Source organism: Engystomops pustulosus, chromosome 7, assembly GCF_040894005.1.
Source record: "Engystomops pustulosus chromosome 7, aEngPut4.maternal, whole genome shotgun sequence".
Classification (NCBI taxonomy): Eukaryota; Metazoa; Chordata; class Amphibia; order Anura; family Leptodactylidae; genus Engystomops; species Engystomops pustulosus.
Window position 1 is genome coordinate 154,933,343 of NC_092417.1, and position 17,802 is coordinate 154,951,144.

General features: G+C 42.2%; 1 protein-coding gene across 1 annotated transcript in view; it reads left to right on the forward strand.

Annotated features, from left to right (window-relative positions):
* DNAJC4 (DnaJ heat shock protein family (Hsp40) member C4) overlaps window positions 1–12,408 on the forward strand; it is a 19,202-nt gene extending 6,794 nt beyond the window's left edge. Inside the window, exons 2-7 of the mRNA XM_072118421.1 lie at window positions 483–580; window positions 4,937–5,030; window positions 7,978–8,207; window positions 8,504–8,662; window positions 9,565–9,651; window positions 12,205–12,408. Of these exons, the coding sequence (XP_071974522.1) occupies window positions 498–580; window positions 4,937–5,030; window positions 7,978–8,207; window positions 8,504–8,662; window positions 9,565–9,651; window positions 12,205–12,307 (756 nt within the window). The 5' untranslated portion in view covers window positions 483–497 and the 3' untranslated portion in view covers window positions 12,308–12,408. The remainder of the gene's footprint in view (window positions 1–482; window positions 581–4,936; window positions 5,031–7,977; window positions 8,208–8,503; window positions 8,663–9,564; window positions 9,652–12,204) is intronic.
* The last annotated feature ends 5,394 nt before the right edge of the window (window positions 12,409–17,802 follow it).

Consider the following 17,802-nt stretch of genomic DNA (forward strand, 5'->3'; position numbering starts at 1 on the left):
TTCACATCTTTATAATGACACCAGGAGATGGTTTTAAGTACTATAAAATAATACTATAATACTATAAAATATGGACATTTATTAAGTGATTCTCCCCTCCAGGCTCTAGAAGTGAGTAATTTCTTGAAATAAGCGACTCTTCTAAGCTCATTTACATATTACTTAGGGGTTGATGTTTTCTAGGTAAAAACGTGCATGATTTTACATAAAAGAGGGAATTCTAGAAATTATATTTTATACTCTACCTTATGGGGGTAAAAGCTGCTGACAATGTCCCTTTCATGTACCCCTTATGAGACAATTACTTGTCTGAATTGCCAAAGGAGTAACATCTATTTAGGAATCAACTCAACTTTGTATGAAGACGATGTCTGATGGATATTATTCTTTCTTTAAAGCTTTTCTTACTGGTAATGCTAAATCTGCCTTGAAGGATATGTAAAAGAGGTGTATTTCTAAATGCAAAATTTCTCTATTTGCAGGGATTAACATGACCCATGATGTTATGGCGGGGCCTGTGTAAGGATGGAATCCAACTATGTGTGCGCCAGGCTCATCGCTGTGCCGGGACATATTCACGGTGGGTTGATTCATGTAGGGTGGTCTGTTTTAGAGAGGCTCTAACCCCCCACCAAACTTTATATTACTGAATGGTTGTGTCATGACAGGTAAAATAATCTCTGGATATGTGACATTTTGCTATTTTACAGCAGTTTTTTCCTCGGCAGGCTTCATCTTTAATTTTTGGCTGATGGGTGGACGTATACCCAATCCGGCGAATGAACACCTGTTGCAACTAGCCATGGCTATGATTGGCCAGGGGGGCACTTGTGGCCAACCGTAGCCATGGCTAATTGTTAAGGGCATCGGTTTGATGCATTGGATGTTTGATCGCCAATCCAGCAGGATGTCTGGGTCAGACAGCTGAACACGAACTTGAACATCCAGTCGGTTCCTTTCTAGTCATCAACACAGACAGTTCCCATAATGACCGGTAACATTCCCTGTGACGTACAGTTATGTAACGTGTTGTCCATGGTGCTGAACACTGAGCTAAAGGCGCTGAATCCAATCATTATGAACCCAGATGAGAATCTATAGAGAATCTTTGGGTTGATAACATTTGAACCAGAAGAGATATGGCAGATATGATTATAGTAATTGATTTTGGAGTAAATTTTGGACTCTGATTTGCTTTATGACCACCTTCTCTTTGGAAAAACTTGCCCTTCATCCAAAATGGCGGCCATGTCCTGGTCATAGGCTAAGAGATAGGCCCCCCTCATCCATTACTTGCTGGAGAATTCAGATATGTAATTTTCTTTTTTGTTTATGAAAGAAAAGGTAATCCTGGGATATTTGACTCACCCTGTACTCTATAAGGTCTTATTCATAAGCAATTTTCACTGATGTCAATACTGACCCATTGTTTTCCATTGGTTTAGGGCTTTTTCAGGCAAAAAACTGCATCCATTTTCAGTCAATGTTGTATTGTAGGGATTATATCTCCATCCGTTTTATTCATGTCCGCACAGAAAAAAAAAATAGATGGTCGCCTACAATTGCCTACAGATGGCAAATAACCTTGCTCTCAAGTATCGGACTATACATGGCTCACGTGTACGCTCATTTTTTTGTGGACCCATTGACTTCTGTGGAAGATCGTAGTGGGCAAGCATGAAAAAGCAGTGTATGCTGCATATTTTTTCACGCTGATATATGGTACATGAAAAAAATAAAATGTCTGAATAAGTCAATTGAAGATAATGGGGCAAATTTACTTACCCGGACTTGTCGCAATCACAGATTCGGATGGTCCAACGAAGATTAAGTCCGGCTCGATTCACGTAGCTCGTGCGCCCGATTTCCTGCATCCGTCGCTTCCCTGCCAAGGTCCGCCGGAGTTCACCTTCTTCTTCCCGGTGCTTGTAAGTGCGTGTCTTGCAACACAATTCGAAATGTTAAATCCCGCGCGTTATCCGAATCCGACGGCCCACCCCTTGATTTGTGTCACGTGGAAGCCAGCGCCGATGCGCCAAAATCTGATCGCGTGCGCCAAAATCCCCTGTTAATTGCAGCGCAGAACAGAAATCGTTGGGAAACCCTACTAAAATGTGCTCCGCGGACCCTTAGTAGATGAGCACCAATGTGTCAATATGCAATCATATGGACTCGATAAACGCGTGTCTGACTAAGTCTTAAGGCTGGATTCACACGACCGCAAGGGGGACGTATATACGGCCGATATACGTCCCCCTTAGACGGCAATGGGTGCGCGGCGCCCTACGGGAGCGGAACGGGACATGTCCTATTTTTTCAGGGCATACGGCGCCATGCACCATGTATCCCTATGGAGAGGGCAGCGCTCTCCCCCTCCTCTTCTCCCCGCGCGCTGCCGTGTGCCCGCCGTGCTACGGTACGGCGGGCACCGGTCGTGTGAATCCAGCCGAACTCTGTATTTGTGTGAATAAAACACTTGGGTTGAGATGGAAAACTTATTATTCGCTTCAGTAGCCTCTGTCTGTGTCTCTATTCTCTCTCCCTTCCATCAAATAGATACATCTGTGAGCTGAAGTCCATCTTGTTCTACCAAGACAGATTCAGTAGGGTTTCAGTCAAGTTCAGCAGAACAGTTGTTTGTGGCCCATGTATCATTGGTGTGTGATGTCCACTCACGCGCTGATCACAGGAGAAAAGACTACCCGTGCCGCAAACTGGGACAGGATTTGGACCTGCACTGAAACAACACAGCAACTCTGTGTAGTAATTTGCATTTTTCAGTGTGTATTAGAGATGGGTCAACATTGAGGCCATTGAGTGGCCATTCTGCGTCATTATTTGTCATGTCTGTACAGAAGAAGGAAAACTGAGCACAACAAAGACCCATGCGACCTGAGAATGACAGCACCCACCCCCACCTTATTTTTCGGACTGGAAAACTTCCTGAGATTTCCTGAAACTAAACCTGTCATTCATTTGCGCCTCTATAGATAGTTGTATTTATTTTCTTCCTAAAGACTGAAGCTTACAATTACTTGTCGTTACCTCACGCATTGAGGGGGATACTAAGGTTAATTATTTTGGTAAGAAACCACTTTGTTTTCAGGAGGAAGCTGTAGTGCCACCGGCAATATACACTGATGATGTAAAATCTTCCAGATGTTGAGCGTTTCGGAACTGAACCCATGACCTATGCGTTATACGATATCAATGCAAAGCATCAGATAACTGTGATGCCTAATGTTAACGTTTAGGTCCCATCCAGTCCTTAAAGGACATTTACCACCAGGATGAAGGGCTGTATGCAAATGAGGCTGAGGGGCTCCAGGTTCCATAGGCGTTAATGGAGCATGGAGCCCCTCAGGCTCATTTGCATACAGTCTTTCATCCTGCTGGTAGATGTCTTTTAAAGGGGTTGCCTACGATAAATACATATGCCCTATATATAGCATAACATATAAGTGTCTGATCACTGGGGATGTAGTTGTGGATGGAAATGGCAAAATATTGCAAAGAACACTGAACACATTGAACACTCTGGGATCCTCATCATTGTGACCCCTGTGGTCCCAGCAGTCATTTATCTCCTAAGGGGGATAAGTGGTGTCCATCTAGTTCATGCCTCCCCCAGCATTAATACATGGGTTACTCCAGACCCTACAATCATAGATGTTATGGCCACATAAGTGGTATCAACAATAGATAACGTACAGAGGGAGGCAACTGCTCTTTGTATAAGATATGTGGGAGAATCTGCACTTAATAAATTCTGGGAATTCCTTCCAAGGTCTCCTCCAGGTTTCCTGGGTGATATATATTTTACATAGGTGCTTCCCCAGAGCCTACGTGTTACAAGTGCTTCATTCCCAGCTGTAAGTTGGAGGCAGGTGCATAACTTTTTGGCACTCATCCTGCATAAATCTTTACATCCAGCAGGTAATTTAGTAAGTCGGCACTGACCAACCTGTACTGTGCACTGGAGGGTGAAGGTAATGACCAAACTCATCCATGTGAGTATTATAGTCAGTGCTGAACAAGGTTTGTTTTTTTTTTTTGCATGTAATGGTCTGGAAAGGAAGGTAATGAACAGGACAATTTTTCTGTACACAGCTGTTTTGGGGTGTTTTCCACAGGGCAGAGAACTGGTTTACTGAATGTGCGGCCTTCAATGATGCTCAGGGGGGGAATGTTTGACATTCAAGACACTCAGTGATATATGGAGACTTCTTTAAAGGTTATGTTCCATGGTAAAACTTAGGTTTGTGAAATCCGGAACGTGGGCTGATTTCTCTGACGGTCCACGGTGCAGAGGATGGGTCTCGATGCATGTATGTATAAGGAATTGCTGCTTCCCCACTGTAATCATGACCAAAGTTTGGCAATGCTGTTTTGAGGAGAAGCAGGGACTCCTGACACAATCTTCTTGCAATGTCTATATCGACGGTGCAACAGATTTTGTGTACTTTACGGCAGCTGCAATGAATGGGTGTGAGAATAGACTAGCACAGGAATAGATGAGATACAGCCTGGAAGTAGCATCTTACAGCCTGGTTTATAGCATTGCTAGGACCCCAGGGATACAATAGCGTGTCATCTGACATAAGACTCTAATAATCAGGAGATGACTCTGCTGACTCTGTACAATTCTACGCAACAAAGCAGAAAAGTGAGTTTTTCTGGCTGGTGGTAAATTGGAATTTTTTTTAGAAGGGTATGTTCCTGCTTCGTTAACAGCGCTATTATTAGTTTGGGAGCCATTCTAAATTTCACCGACTCCCTGTAATAATCTGGAAAAAATATTTTTGCTTGATCAAGTGTGAATGAATAATTTATGTTACAAATATCTTTGCATCTTAGCACAGAATTTTAAGAAGTTTTTTTATTTTATTTCTACACACTTAATGGTTAATTTTTTTACTCTTAAATACTGTTTTAGGCAAGGTTTAAAGGACCATTATCAAGTCCTAGGTGTTGGAAGAAAGGCCACAAGTGAGGAAATCAAAAATGCCTTTTTTTCTTTATCAAAAAAGGTAAGTTACGTTGACATTGTCTTTGTACTACCTTTTCTTCTCTGTGAGGAGATTGGTAAAATCTATCCATAGTACTGTATTGGCTGGTGGCTATCCTTTGTGTAGGCCACTAGTATTGAATCTATGGGGGTTCAATCACAGCACTTCATCGATTACTTTGAGGGGCCACGGCACTTTAGTGAGTTATGGGGTGAGTAAGGGGTGTCCTTACACAATATTATATGGTTCCAGGGTGAACATCTGCACCCTGGCCCCATGGGGACAGGGACTGATTTGGCAAGCTATGTGCAGTGCTGCAGAATCTTTGTGCGATATATAAATAAACAATTATTATTATTATATTTATAATTTATTGTTATTATTGCACTGACCGAATAGTATTCGATTGTGCAGGAACTGCTAATACACCTATTTATACATTTCCTATAGGTATAGAATAGTGATATTATGATATCAGTAGAGGGAACAGGTCTTCTTTAAAAGGGTTTCCCAGGATACAAAATGGGGACAACACTTCTCCAAGATGCAGCTGTTGAGACTGTCAGCAACAGTCTCACCTTAATGAGTTACTGCAAATATTATAGTCAAACATTCAGGTCCATTTAGTAATTAAAACTTCACATTCTTGCTTCATTGTGTGCTTTCAGCATTGCAGTAAAGTATTGATGATGGGGCAATGAATATGTTGGTAGTAAATGAGTTAATAAAATGGCCAAGGGTACTGCTCCCTTATCATGTCCCTGTGATCTTAGGTGATAAGTAAATTAGGAGAACCTTTTTCTTCCATTAGTTTATATACATCCCCCATCATTCCTTCCGAAAGAATTCTGTTTTCCTCTAAGAATCCTTTGCCATAAGATTATATCAGTTTACTTCCCTAAGAACGTCCCCAGGTTCCAGAAATGATGTCTAATCTGGATTTGGAGGGATACAATGTTATGTGTTCAGTATAACATTTTACATATTGGAAGATCTGAACCCATAGAAAAACGACATTCTGGTGCATGTAACCTAAGGACCCTTTAACACAAGTTCTGTGCATGTTTGAGACGCCCCAGACACTGGTTTTATATATTCAATGGCGTTTTTTTATACATGCATTTTTTTTTTTTATGCACGTGAAACTCTCATCATGCTCTACATTGCAAGTGACACATGTGAAAAACGCCCAAGACAAGTCTGTGGGGACGCATAAATAACCCATTGTGCTCTGAAACATGCAAATGCAATGGGTTTTTCCCACTGATCCATTTCGATAGAAAACATTAACAACATTCATCATTTTTTTTCCACTGAACTAAATGTGAAAGAAAATGGATCATAAATGGACACACTGAACAAAATCTGACAGAAAACTGATCATAAACGGATACACTGAACAACATCTGACAGAAAACGGATAATTAGCGGAGACACTTAGCGATATCTAACAGAAAACGGATCATAGAAGGACATACTGAGCGAACTTCTGACAAAAAACGGATCATAAACAGAGACACTGAGCGACATTTGACAGAAAACTGATCATAAAAGAACACACTGTTTATGATCCGTTTTCTGTCAGATGTCGCTCAGTGTGTTCTTTTATGATCAGTTTTCTGTCAAATGTCGCTCAGTGTCTCTGTTTATGATCCGTTTTCTGTCAGATGTCGCTCAGAGACACTGAACGACATTTGACAGAAAACTGATCATAAAAGAACACACTGAGCGACATCTGACAGAAAACGGATCATAAAACGACACACTGAGCGACATCTGACAGAAAACAGATAAAAAACAGACACAGAGCGAAATCTGACAGGAAATGAATCAAAAATGGACACCCTGAACAATTTCTGCTATGCTCATGATCCCTCTAGTGCAGTGGTTCTCAACCTTTCTAATACTGTGACCCCGCAATACAGTTCCTCATGTTGCAGTGACCCCAAACCATGTTCAAGAATATTGTATTCGTGCCAAAAAATGCAATAAAATCGTGGCTTAGACGGTTTTAGGAGACCCCTGTGTTTTGATCGTTCGACCCCCAGGTTGAGAACCACTGCTATAGTGCAATGAAATGCTGTGTGCTGAGATAGGTGTGCAGACAGAAGAAGCTATTCATAAGAAGAATCTGCCTTGCCCGACCAAAGTCAGAAGATTTATGGTCGGATCCCTGGGCTACCGAAATTGAAGGGACTTATAGAGACAGGTTGGAATTATAGCCGTGAAATGCTGTATTTTTGTTATGTGTTATTTTGCTATCCTGAGTATATTTAAAGGAAACCTACCACCACAAATCTACCTATAAAGGTAGATCGGGTGGTAGGTGAATCAATGGGACGTGAGGATAGCCCTTTTAAGGCGGCTACTCCACGCCCCGGTAGCCACTTTACCCCTCCTACTCACCATGTTCGGCGCGCAGCTGCTCGTAGCTGCGCGCCCTCGTCCGACGATCCTGCCGTCTGCGCATGCGCAGAACAGCAGGCCCGCGCCTGCGCGGTCACTGCTCCGAAGCCGGGGCTGCACAGGCGCGGGCCTGCTGTTCTGCGCATGCGCAGACGGCAGGATCGTCGGACGAGGGCGCGCAGCTACGAGCAGCTGCGCGCCGAACATGGTGAGTAGGAGGGGTAAAGTGGCTACCGGGGCGTGGAGTAGCCGCCTCGTGTAACCTCAGATGCGGCTACTCCACGCCCAAGTAGCCGCATAACAAAATTAGCATATTAGGGTAATAAAAGTTTCCAAAAAAGTGCGGGGACGTGAGGATTAGCCCTTAAAAGGGCTATCCTCACGTCCCATTGATTCACCTACCACCCGATCTACCTTTATAGGTAGATTTGTGGTGGTAGGTGCCCTTTAAGAATCTTGTCTTCGTGGAAATACCCCTTTTATAGAATATGGTCAAAAAGTTAAAAAAAAAAAAAAAAAATACCAACAAGATCCTATGCTATAAGATCTTCTCCTATTTTAGTGCCATCCTGACAGTGACCCCGCGAACCCTCTGCTGCACTCCCAGTTTGTGCGTCTGAATGAGGCTTACAGGGTTTTAAGCAAGTACTCGTCCCGCGCGGAGTATGACCGCGTTTTGGAAGCAATACAGAGAGAAAAATGGAGTTCAGGAGGCCACAGCCCCTATACATCTTATGGCACGGCACACAACTGGAAGAAATCTCATAAAGCACAGCAGGGACCATTCACCAGGTAACCACATATAACTGTGCATAAAGCTCTGTCTTTCTATACCAACTTTCCCTTTCATCGTCTTATGTGGCACTTACTTCCCCACTTCCCATACTACCTCTCTTATCTCCAGAAGGCCTTGATATCAGGAAATTCTTTCCTTCGCTGATATTGATGCATAGGGGCAGAGGGAGGAATGCAGTCTTGTATATATTAAGGTCACAAAGAAGTCATTAACATTCATGTCAAATGGAACTCCCCATATTAGCTATCATTCTTATATGTAGTGACTCCTCTTACTCTTCTACCCCATTCAGGTCTACAAAAGAAGACTATGGACGGTACTGGTCCGACTTTCCTCCTCAAGGAGACTGGAAAGATTCCGCAGAAGAGACTGGGCAAAGGAATACTATGATTGTTTTATATTGCTTCTTGGTAGCAGGACTGAGTATTTTTGTGCACTTTGAGCTTTATAGGTAAATGCCTTTAATCACTTTAAGTTTCTGTTAAGGTTCTTGATGGAGTTTATGTTAATCCCTACTCATAGGATAGGGGATACCATTCTTATTATTATTAGGAAGATGTTCCTATTCACCTTTTTGAATGGAGCTGCAGACCCCTATGTCTTTGGGGCTGCCAGAGATGAGTGCAGAAATTGGTTGTCTCTGACAACGCCCTAGAGAGGTCAGACACATGTGCTACCTACTATCCATTCATTCTGGGAAACCGGACCACCTTTCTTGTAATCAGGGGATTAACGATTTCATAAAATCTTGAGCCAACCTTTTAAATGCTTTTTTTTTTACATCTGATTTACAAATTAAAGGGATTGTGTCATTAATAATATTTAACCATCTTTTCTGCGCTCCATTGACTTCTGGGCTTTTGCCATCCGGTTAGCCAACTGGAAGTCCTACAGAAGCCTAGAGCACATAAGGGAAACTTCTAATCCCTCATTCTGCTGATTGTGCAGGGGGTCCAAGAGCCTAGACTCCCTACTCCCCCACCACCATATATTTATCCTATATCATTAATGACACAATCACTACAATGTTTAATAATCACCCAAATTTTCCTATTCAAACCATGGGCCTGGAGTTTAAAGAGCAATAGAATACAGTCATCCCATACTCGGCCAAACAAAAATATTGGAGAGATCTATTAATGCAAAAATACCATTTGCATCATCAACCGGCACAGGTTTCCATTCTAGTTTCCAGAAATTGGGGCAGTTATGGGGGCCTGCAGTGACACTCCCCCTAGAGCCTCCAGCTTGACTCGTCTCAGGCAAATATAACTAAAACATTTATTTTTCATAAGTAAATTGATAGGAATTCCCATACTACATCTTAAACTTATCTTGTATGTCTTTTCATAGCGCATTTAGAGATCTTCGCCGTAAGGAATTGAATGAAGAGCAGATGAAGATATTGCGATTTTACAACCAGAGGAAAGAGGCTGCCAGGTGAGTACACGCAGAAAGCTTATACTTTTTACTATAACTTAACTTAGCAATATCTTTAAATTTATATTCGCTTTTGTGAGCATATGTTCGGCTGGAGAGGTGGAGGTTAGAGCAGTCCTCACGCCTCCCCTCTCTATAGGGAGGTGTGCTGCCTGGCCATACGCAGACGAATAATGGAGACAGTACAGTACGGTGACGCGTGTGTGTGCTCACTGTATCGAGCTATGTACACTGCACTCCTGTGGCGGCCAAATACTAGATGCCGTTCGCACATATATGGTCTGAAGGGGCCTAATTTGTAGAACTTCTGAGCTACAATTAGTTGCAAAATAAGTTACGTTTTTGATTACTATGTATTGTGTCGTTGCCTGTTTTGGAACACACAGAGAAGAAGTAGTGTATAACACATTTGGACTAACTGTGCTTCTCTAAAAATGAGACGGGGTATTATATTTCGCTCTGAGAAATTGATTAGAGCTTATTTTTCAGGGATGTCTTAGTTTTTGTTTTGTTTTTTTGTCCATGAACAAAAATCCCAAATTATTCTTGATAAAAAAAATTATCATAATTCAAATCTAACCATGTCATCATCTTCTGGAATATTCTCATAACTCTCTGAAACCTGAATTCCATTGTTATTTTCTTGTGACTCTATTGCCTTTAGAGTCATTGGATTCAGCCACCAAATGTGCAAATTCTCCCACTTAAAAAGATCAGAGCGGCCTGTAAATGACATCACAGGTAGAACCTCAACTATGAGAGACAAAATCTGAAAACAAATCTAGAAAATCACATTGCCTGATTTTTAAATAATTTATTTTCAAATTATGGTGTAAAAAAAGTATTTGGTCACCTTCAAACAAGATATCTGGCCCTCACGGACCTGTAACTTATTTTTTAAGAGGCTCCTCTGTCCTCTGCTTATTACCTGTAGTAATGGCTCCTGTTTTACTATCAGTATAAAATACACCTGTCCACAACCTAAAACAGTCTTACTCCAAACTCCAGCAACTAGGTGTGAAGGAAAACTGTGTGAGCAATAATTACAAAATGGAAGACATACAGGACCACTGATAATCTCCCTTGATCAGAGGTCCTACACAAGATCTCACCCCGTGGGGTCAAAATGATTACACGAACAAAGAGCAAAAATCCCAGCACCACACGCGGGGACCTACTGACTGACCTGCAGAAAGCTGGGACCAATGTAACAAAGGCTACTTTCAGTAACACACTACAACACCAGGGACTGGGATCCTGCAGTGCCAGACGTGTCCCCCTGCTTAAGCCGGTACATATCCGGGCCTGTCTGAAATATGCTAGAGAGCATTTGGATGATCCAGAAGAGTGTTGGGAGAAAGTTACACGTTCAGACGAAACCAAAGTAGAAATGTTTGGTAGAAACACAAATTGTCGTGTTTGGAGGAGAGTGAATGCTGAGTTGCATCCAAAGAACATCAGATCTACCCTGATGGGGGTCTGGATTTCTGCAAAGGCACCAGGACGACTGATCCGTGTGCATGAAAGAATGAGTGGGGCCATGTATCATGAGACTTTGAGTGTAAACCTCCTTCTATCAGCAAGGATATGTAGATGAAACATGACTGAGTCTTTCAGCAGGACAATGATCCCAAGCACAGCGTCAGAACAACAAAGGCTGCTTAAGATGCATTTCAAGGTCCTGGAGTGGCCTATCCAGTCTCCAGATCTCAACCCCATAGAAAACCTTTGGAGGGAGTTGAAAGTTCATGTTGCCCAGTGACAGCCCCAACACATCACTGCCCTAGTGGAGATCTGCATGGAGGATGGGCCAACATACCAGCAACAGTGTGCACCCACCTTGTGAAGACTTACAGAACACATCTGACCTCTGTCATTACCAACAAAGGATATAACTAAGTACTGAGATAAACTTTTGTTGTTGACCAAATACTTATTTTCCACCATAATTTGAAAATAAATTATTTAGAAAATCAGACAATGAGATTATCTGGATTTGTTTTCAGATTTTGTCTCTCATAGTTCAGGTTCTACCCATTACAGGCCTCTCATGTTTCTTAAGTGGGAGAACTTGCACAATAATAACAATAATAATAATGATTCTTTATTTATATAGCGCACACAGATTACGCAGTGCTGCACAAAGCATGTGAAATTGGTCCCTGTCCCCAATGGGGCTCACAATCTAAACAACCTAACAATATGTTTTGGAGTGTGGGAGGAAACTGGAGGAAACCCACGCAAACACGGTGAGAACATACAAACTCTTTGCAGATGTTGACCTGGGTGGGATTCGAACCCAGGACCCAGCGCTGTAAGGCAGAAATGCTACTCACTCAGCAATTGGTGGCCAAGTACAAACTTCTCAGCTCCTCCTGCTCTATAACATGCTGTCTGCAGAATTGGGGACAGGGACTGATTTGGAAAACTCTCTGCAGCGCTGCATTATCTGTGTGCGTTATATAAATAAAGGAATTATTGTTTATGAATCTGTACCTTGCTCTGTACTCCTTATGGGTATTCATGCGGTGCACACGTCTGTCTTTTATATAGGACGAATGGATTGAGCATGCAACAGGAGATTCTAGTGCAAAAACACGAAGAAAATATCAGGAAATTATATGGACGAAACCTAGAAGAGGAGATAAGTAAATGAGGGAGAGCTAAGAGCTGGTGATCAAAGTGTCATTGTTTTTCCCTTATAATGTATCTGATCATTTTGTGTATATGCTGTGAATAAAACTTTATAAACATTAAGTATCTTGTCACTGCTATGCGATCAACTAATATTCATAGTGATTTTGGAAAAAAACATAAACTCTCTTGTATGTCTGTGGGCAGCCTGACTCCTTTGCAAAAGGATTTGGGTAGGGATTTTGGCTTTATAACCTTTATTACTACATGAAATCACCACAATGAATCCACTGCTTCCTTTCCTTCTGTAGTATTAATCTAGAAGCCTAAAGAAGGAGATATTCGCATACTCCAAAGAGTGCTGTGCTATAGAGATATGCCCCTCCATACTACTGTGCTGCACCCTGCTCAGTGCTCCCTCTACAGGCGAAATCCAGTACATGGCATAAAATCCATAGACAAGATCTGCCAGAACAAGAGACACTCTCCCCTCTAAGACAGAAAGGGGTCGTCTTCGTAAGATAAACCCAAATTATGGTACTTTACTGACAAGCTCTATATTTTCAGTGGCATCTGTGGGAATATAGGGCAAGTTGTAGAGTTTCCCAATGAAAAATCTGTAATATAAATCTGTTGTGTGAACATCCAGGCCCCCAGAGCCTAAGGTTGTGATATAGGAGTAAAAGAGGCTCCAGTGTAAGGGTACATTCAAATTACGCATGTTCACCCAGCTGTATCCCAGGCCAACATACAGCCGTGCGCTGCTCACCCCTCCCCTCTCCATCATTAACCGAGCAGCCAGGACATATAGGTTATGTCCGGGTGTCATAGGCATCAATGGGGACCACTTGGGGCTGGACCCCATTACGGCAATGTGAATGTACCCTAATTCAGGTAGGAGAAGAGTAGCCTGGAAAATGTATCAAGTATTATTAGGGTCTCTTGGGGCTCTGTAGTATTATTTGGGGTCTCTGGTATTATCAGGGGTCTTTGGGGTCTCCAGTATTTTAAAGGGTCTTTGTTATTATCAAAGGTTTCTAGGGGTTTCCATTTATTACAAGGTATCTCTACGAGTCTTCAGTACTATTATGGTGCCATGGGGGTCTGCTAGATTATTAGGGGTCTACAATATTAGGGGACTTTGGGGATCTCCATATTATAAGGCAGATGTTGGGGTCTCCATTACTGTATACTATTAGTTATTGTCTGAATGCAATATTTGGTTTCTTGGGTTCGGATTTATTGCTGTACTGTGGTATTTAACATTTCTGGGATAGTATTTTGTGTTGCACTGTTGTTTTTAGATCTAGGTCTTTTTACTAGTGTGACCACCTTGAAGCTGACCTCCCACGATTCAGACGTACTCTTAAAACCCGTCTCTTTAGGCAGGTCTATCACACTCACTAACTGCATGAAACTTTACTAACCCGCATCCTCCTCCTGTCTGTTATACGGCAATCACTGGGTACCAAGTTGCAGGCTTCTCTGCAGTCACATTGACTTTGGACTTTATATATAAGATGGCGGCTGATGGCTGGTTATAGAAGCAGGATTTTTATTTCCCTTATAAAGAATGACTGGATCATTCTACAAGTCCTTATACCTCGTGTGTCATCCCTTCATCCTCATAGATCACACTTCCTCTGTTCTATATGATTGTTTATAATGTCTGTAATGTCTTATTTTATTGGTATATGTCCCCTATGTTCTGTAAAGCGCTACAGAATATGATGGCGCTATATAACTAAAGATTATGCAGTGCACCCCTTAGACCAACAAAGGTTGTGAACCCCTAGTCGACAAACCACATTTATTACCTGGGACATGGTGAAGGGGACGCTTCGGCCATGATTTGGCTAACATTGATCAATCAGTTCTATTAAGGCAAGTGTTGCCCACTCCTTGTTCACAAATGGGATTTAGGGACTCAATTTAAGTAATAGGTCAATGTCCCAGTGATTGGATTCAGTGATTATACATTTATTGCCTGTCCTATAGATTTATTGTGGGGATACAAATGCATAAAACATAGATGTTTTAAAAGGAGGATTATATGATATTCATAAATGTCATATTTTACCTCTTCCACATTCCTAAACACATAGGAGACGTGTAAACTTTGCACATAAGGTTCTCGCTGTGTTGTCTCGCACGTTGCTGACTCATCAGTTCCTGGAGCGCCTACCCAATTTCTTCATAATGAGACATTAGATTTGCTTCACTGAAGCAGTGTCATTTTTAATTGTCGCAGTCATTGTGCCCATCACAATTATTACACATGACTTGTATCTGCAGGCATTTGCACTGGGAGATGGGCTTCTCTTGGGATCTCATCTAAGTTTTCACTAGGGGAGAATAATCAGGAAATCGTATAGTAAACAGACACTTTGTACTTGGTAATACTCGATTTAACAGCTATTTATAGGGCTACTCTGTTGTAAATAAAGATTAATTACTTTGAATACCTGCACCCAAACGCTAGTGGGAAATCGGCAAATCTGAGTTGGCATGACGTGTCAATTATTCGTCATAATGCAGTGTGTGATTTTTATAAAAATAAACAGGTACAGGACTGGTTGTTGTTGGGGTTATCAAGGAACTTATTAGGAACTTTTTTAACCTCACAAAGCATGGGAGGCATTTTGCATGACAAGTTTTTCGGGTTGGGGTTCATATTTGGTACTGAGAATATTATATTTGTATCAGATTGGTAGGGGCCTACAAAATGGAATAAGCCTGAAGCCGATGGCTCCATCTACTGTATACTGGCCATTACAATGTAATGCAACTGATTATTTCAGGGTCCATGCTCACAATCGTATTGTGGCCCCCATAGAGGTCTATTACACCCATTCACTGTGCAATGAGCACAAAGTGTCACCCATCCGCACCAAAAAAAATTGAGCAGACCCTGCCCTCTCAATAGGCTGTGCAGCTGCCTACAGAGAGGAGAGTGGTGAGGAGCGCTTATACCCCTCCCTTCTCCACCCAGTTGTGTTCTTCAGCCCAGGTTATGGCTCAGTGTAGGTCTCATACATGGGGATTATTAAATAGAGACAAATACTGCTAATTAATTTGTAAAGGGACATTTCCATTACTTTCAGTAGTATCGGAGCCTTGTATTATATCTCCACCAAATGCTTCTGTAAAGCTTATGCCCCTATGGCCTCAATGAAACTCTGGAAAATACACTCACCGGCCACTTTATTAGGTACACCTGTCCAACTGCTCGTTAACACTTAATTTCTAATCAGCCAATCACATGGCGGCAACTCAGTGCATTTAGGCATGTAGACATGGTCAAGACAATCTCCTGCAGTTCAAACCGAGCATCAGTATGGGGAAGAAAGGTGATTTGATGCCTTTGAACGTGGCATGGTTGTTGGTGCCAGAAGGGCTGGTCTGAGTATTTCAGAAACTGCTGATCTGCTGGGATTTTCACGCACAACCATCTCCTAGGGTTTACAGAGAATGGTCCGAAAAAGAAAAAACATCCAGTGAGCGGCAGTTCTATGGGCGGAAATGCCTTGTTGATGCCAGAGGTCAGAGGAGAATGGGCAGACTGGTTCAAGCTGATAGAAAGGCAACAATGACTCAAATCACCACCCGTTACAACCAAGGTAGGCAGAATAGCATCTCTGAACGCACAGTACGTCGAACTTTGAGGCAGATGGGTTACAGCAGCAGAAGACCACACCGGGTGCCACTCCTTTCAGCTAAGAACAGGAAACTGAAGCAACAATTTGCACAAGCTCATCGAAATTGGACAGTAGAAGATTGGAAAAACGTTGCCTGGTCTGATGAGTCTCGATTTCTGCTGCGACATTCGGATGGTAGGGTAAGAATTTGGCGTCAACAACATGAAAGCATGGATCCATCCTGCCTTGTATCAACGGTTCAGGCTGGTGGTGGTGGTGTCATGGTGTGGGGAATATTTTCTTGGCACTCTTTGGGCCCCTTGGTACCAATTGAGCATCGTGCAACGCCACAGCCTACCTGAGTATTGTTGCTGACCATGTCCATCCCTTTATGACCACAATGTACCCTGTAACATCTGATGGCTACTTTCAGCAGGATAATGCGCCATGTCATAAAGCTGGAATCATCTCAGACTGGTTTCTTGAACATGACAATGAGGTCACTGGACACAAATGGCCTCCACAGTCACCAGATCTCAATCCAATAGAGCATCTTTGGGATGTGGTGGAACGGGAGATTCGCATCATGGATGTGCAGCCGACAAATCTGCGGCAACTGTGTGATGCCATCATGTCAATATGGACCAAAATCTCTGAGGAGCTTCCAGCACCTTGTTGAATCTATGAAGAATTGAGGCAGTTCTGAAGGCAAAAGGGGGTCCAACCCGTTAATAGCATGGGGTACCTAATAAAGTGGCCGGTGAGTGTATATGTTTATTTTTATTTTCCCATAACCTATTCTGCATCCTGATTTTGTTCCCTGTCTTCTCCTAATATGTGGAATCAAGCCTTGTACTCTAGTTTGTACTTTTTTTCAATTATGGCTATACAAAAAAAAGACTCTGAAAAGGCGCCAAACATTTCCACCAATTTGCCTGCAGCACATTGCATACCCCTGCTGCCAGTCTGTTTGGTAAGTTTCTAATTTTCCTTCCTCTTGTCTCTATTCTTCTTAAACACATTTGTGATTTGTATATGCCTCCAGCTGTTAGATTGTTGTTTGTTTAAGCCTAAATCCTGCTGCCAGACTCCCTGGTGAGTCCTGTATTTCGGTTGGATATTTTCCCTTTTATAGTATTATGCTCTCTGCCTCTTGTTATCTCAATGTTCCGTGTACCATCTCTACATCAGTTCACCCTACCCTGCCATATTATTTTATATATATATTAGTATCAGTTCACACACACATATATATTAGTAAACTGATACTACTCTACTATTAAGCTCTATCAAGCTTACAGTTCTTATGTATCCCTAAACCCCCCATTACTATACTTATAGCTCCTATGTATTCTTATTTCCCCTTATTTACATGTACTGTACCCTATCTCCCCACCATATGCTTTCCCATTTATTGTCCATTATTTAATAATTATATGTAATTTTTTTATCTATTAATTAATTTTGACTTTTTTTTAGTCCTATTCTACCGTAATTCTTGTATAAACCTCGCTTTTTGTATTTTACATATGTAATATTACATATGTAACAATGCTCCTTTGAGTTTCAAAAGACCCTTCCCCTCTCCATAGAAATGCATGGCATACGGGCCGTAACACGGGGAAAGATAGGACATGTCCTATCTTTTCCCCGTGTACGGAGTGGTGCGGCACCGTGTCGCTCCGTGCGGCCATTACTGTCTAAGGGGGACATATGTATGGCCGGAAGCTTGCGGCTGTACATACGCCCCCCATATCTTCATCTGAATGCAGCCTTAATCACCGTAGGTTAGTCGCTGGCGTTTCCTCTGCGTCTAACCTGCAACAATTCAGTCCCGTGTGTCCCCAGTCTAACTTGGCACTATCAATATCATGTACAG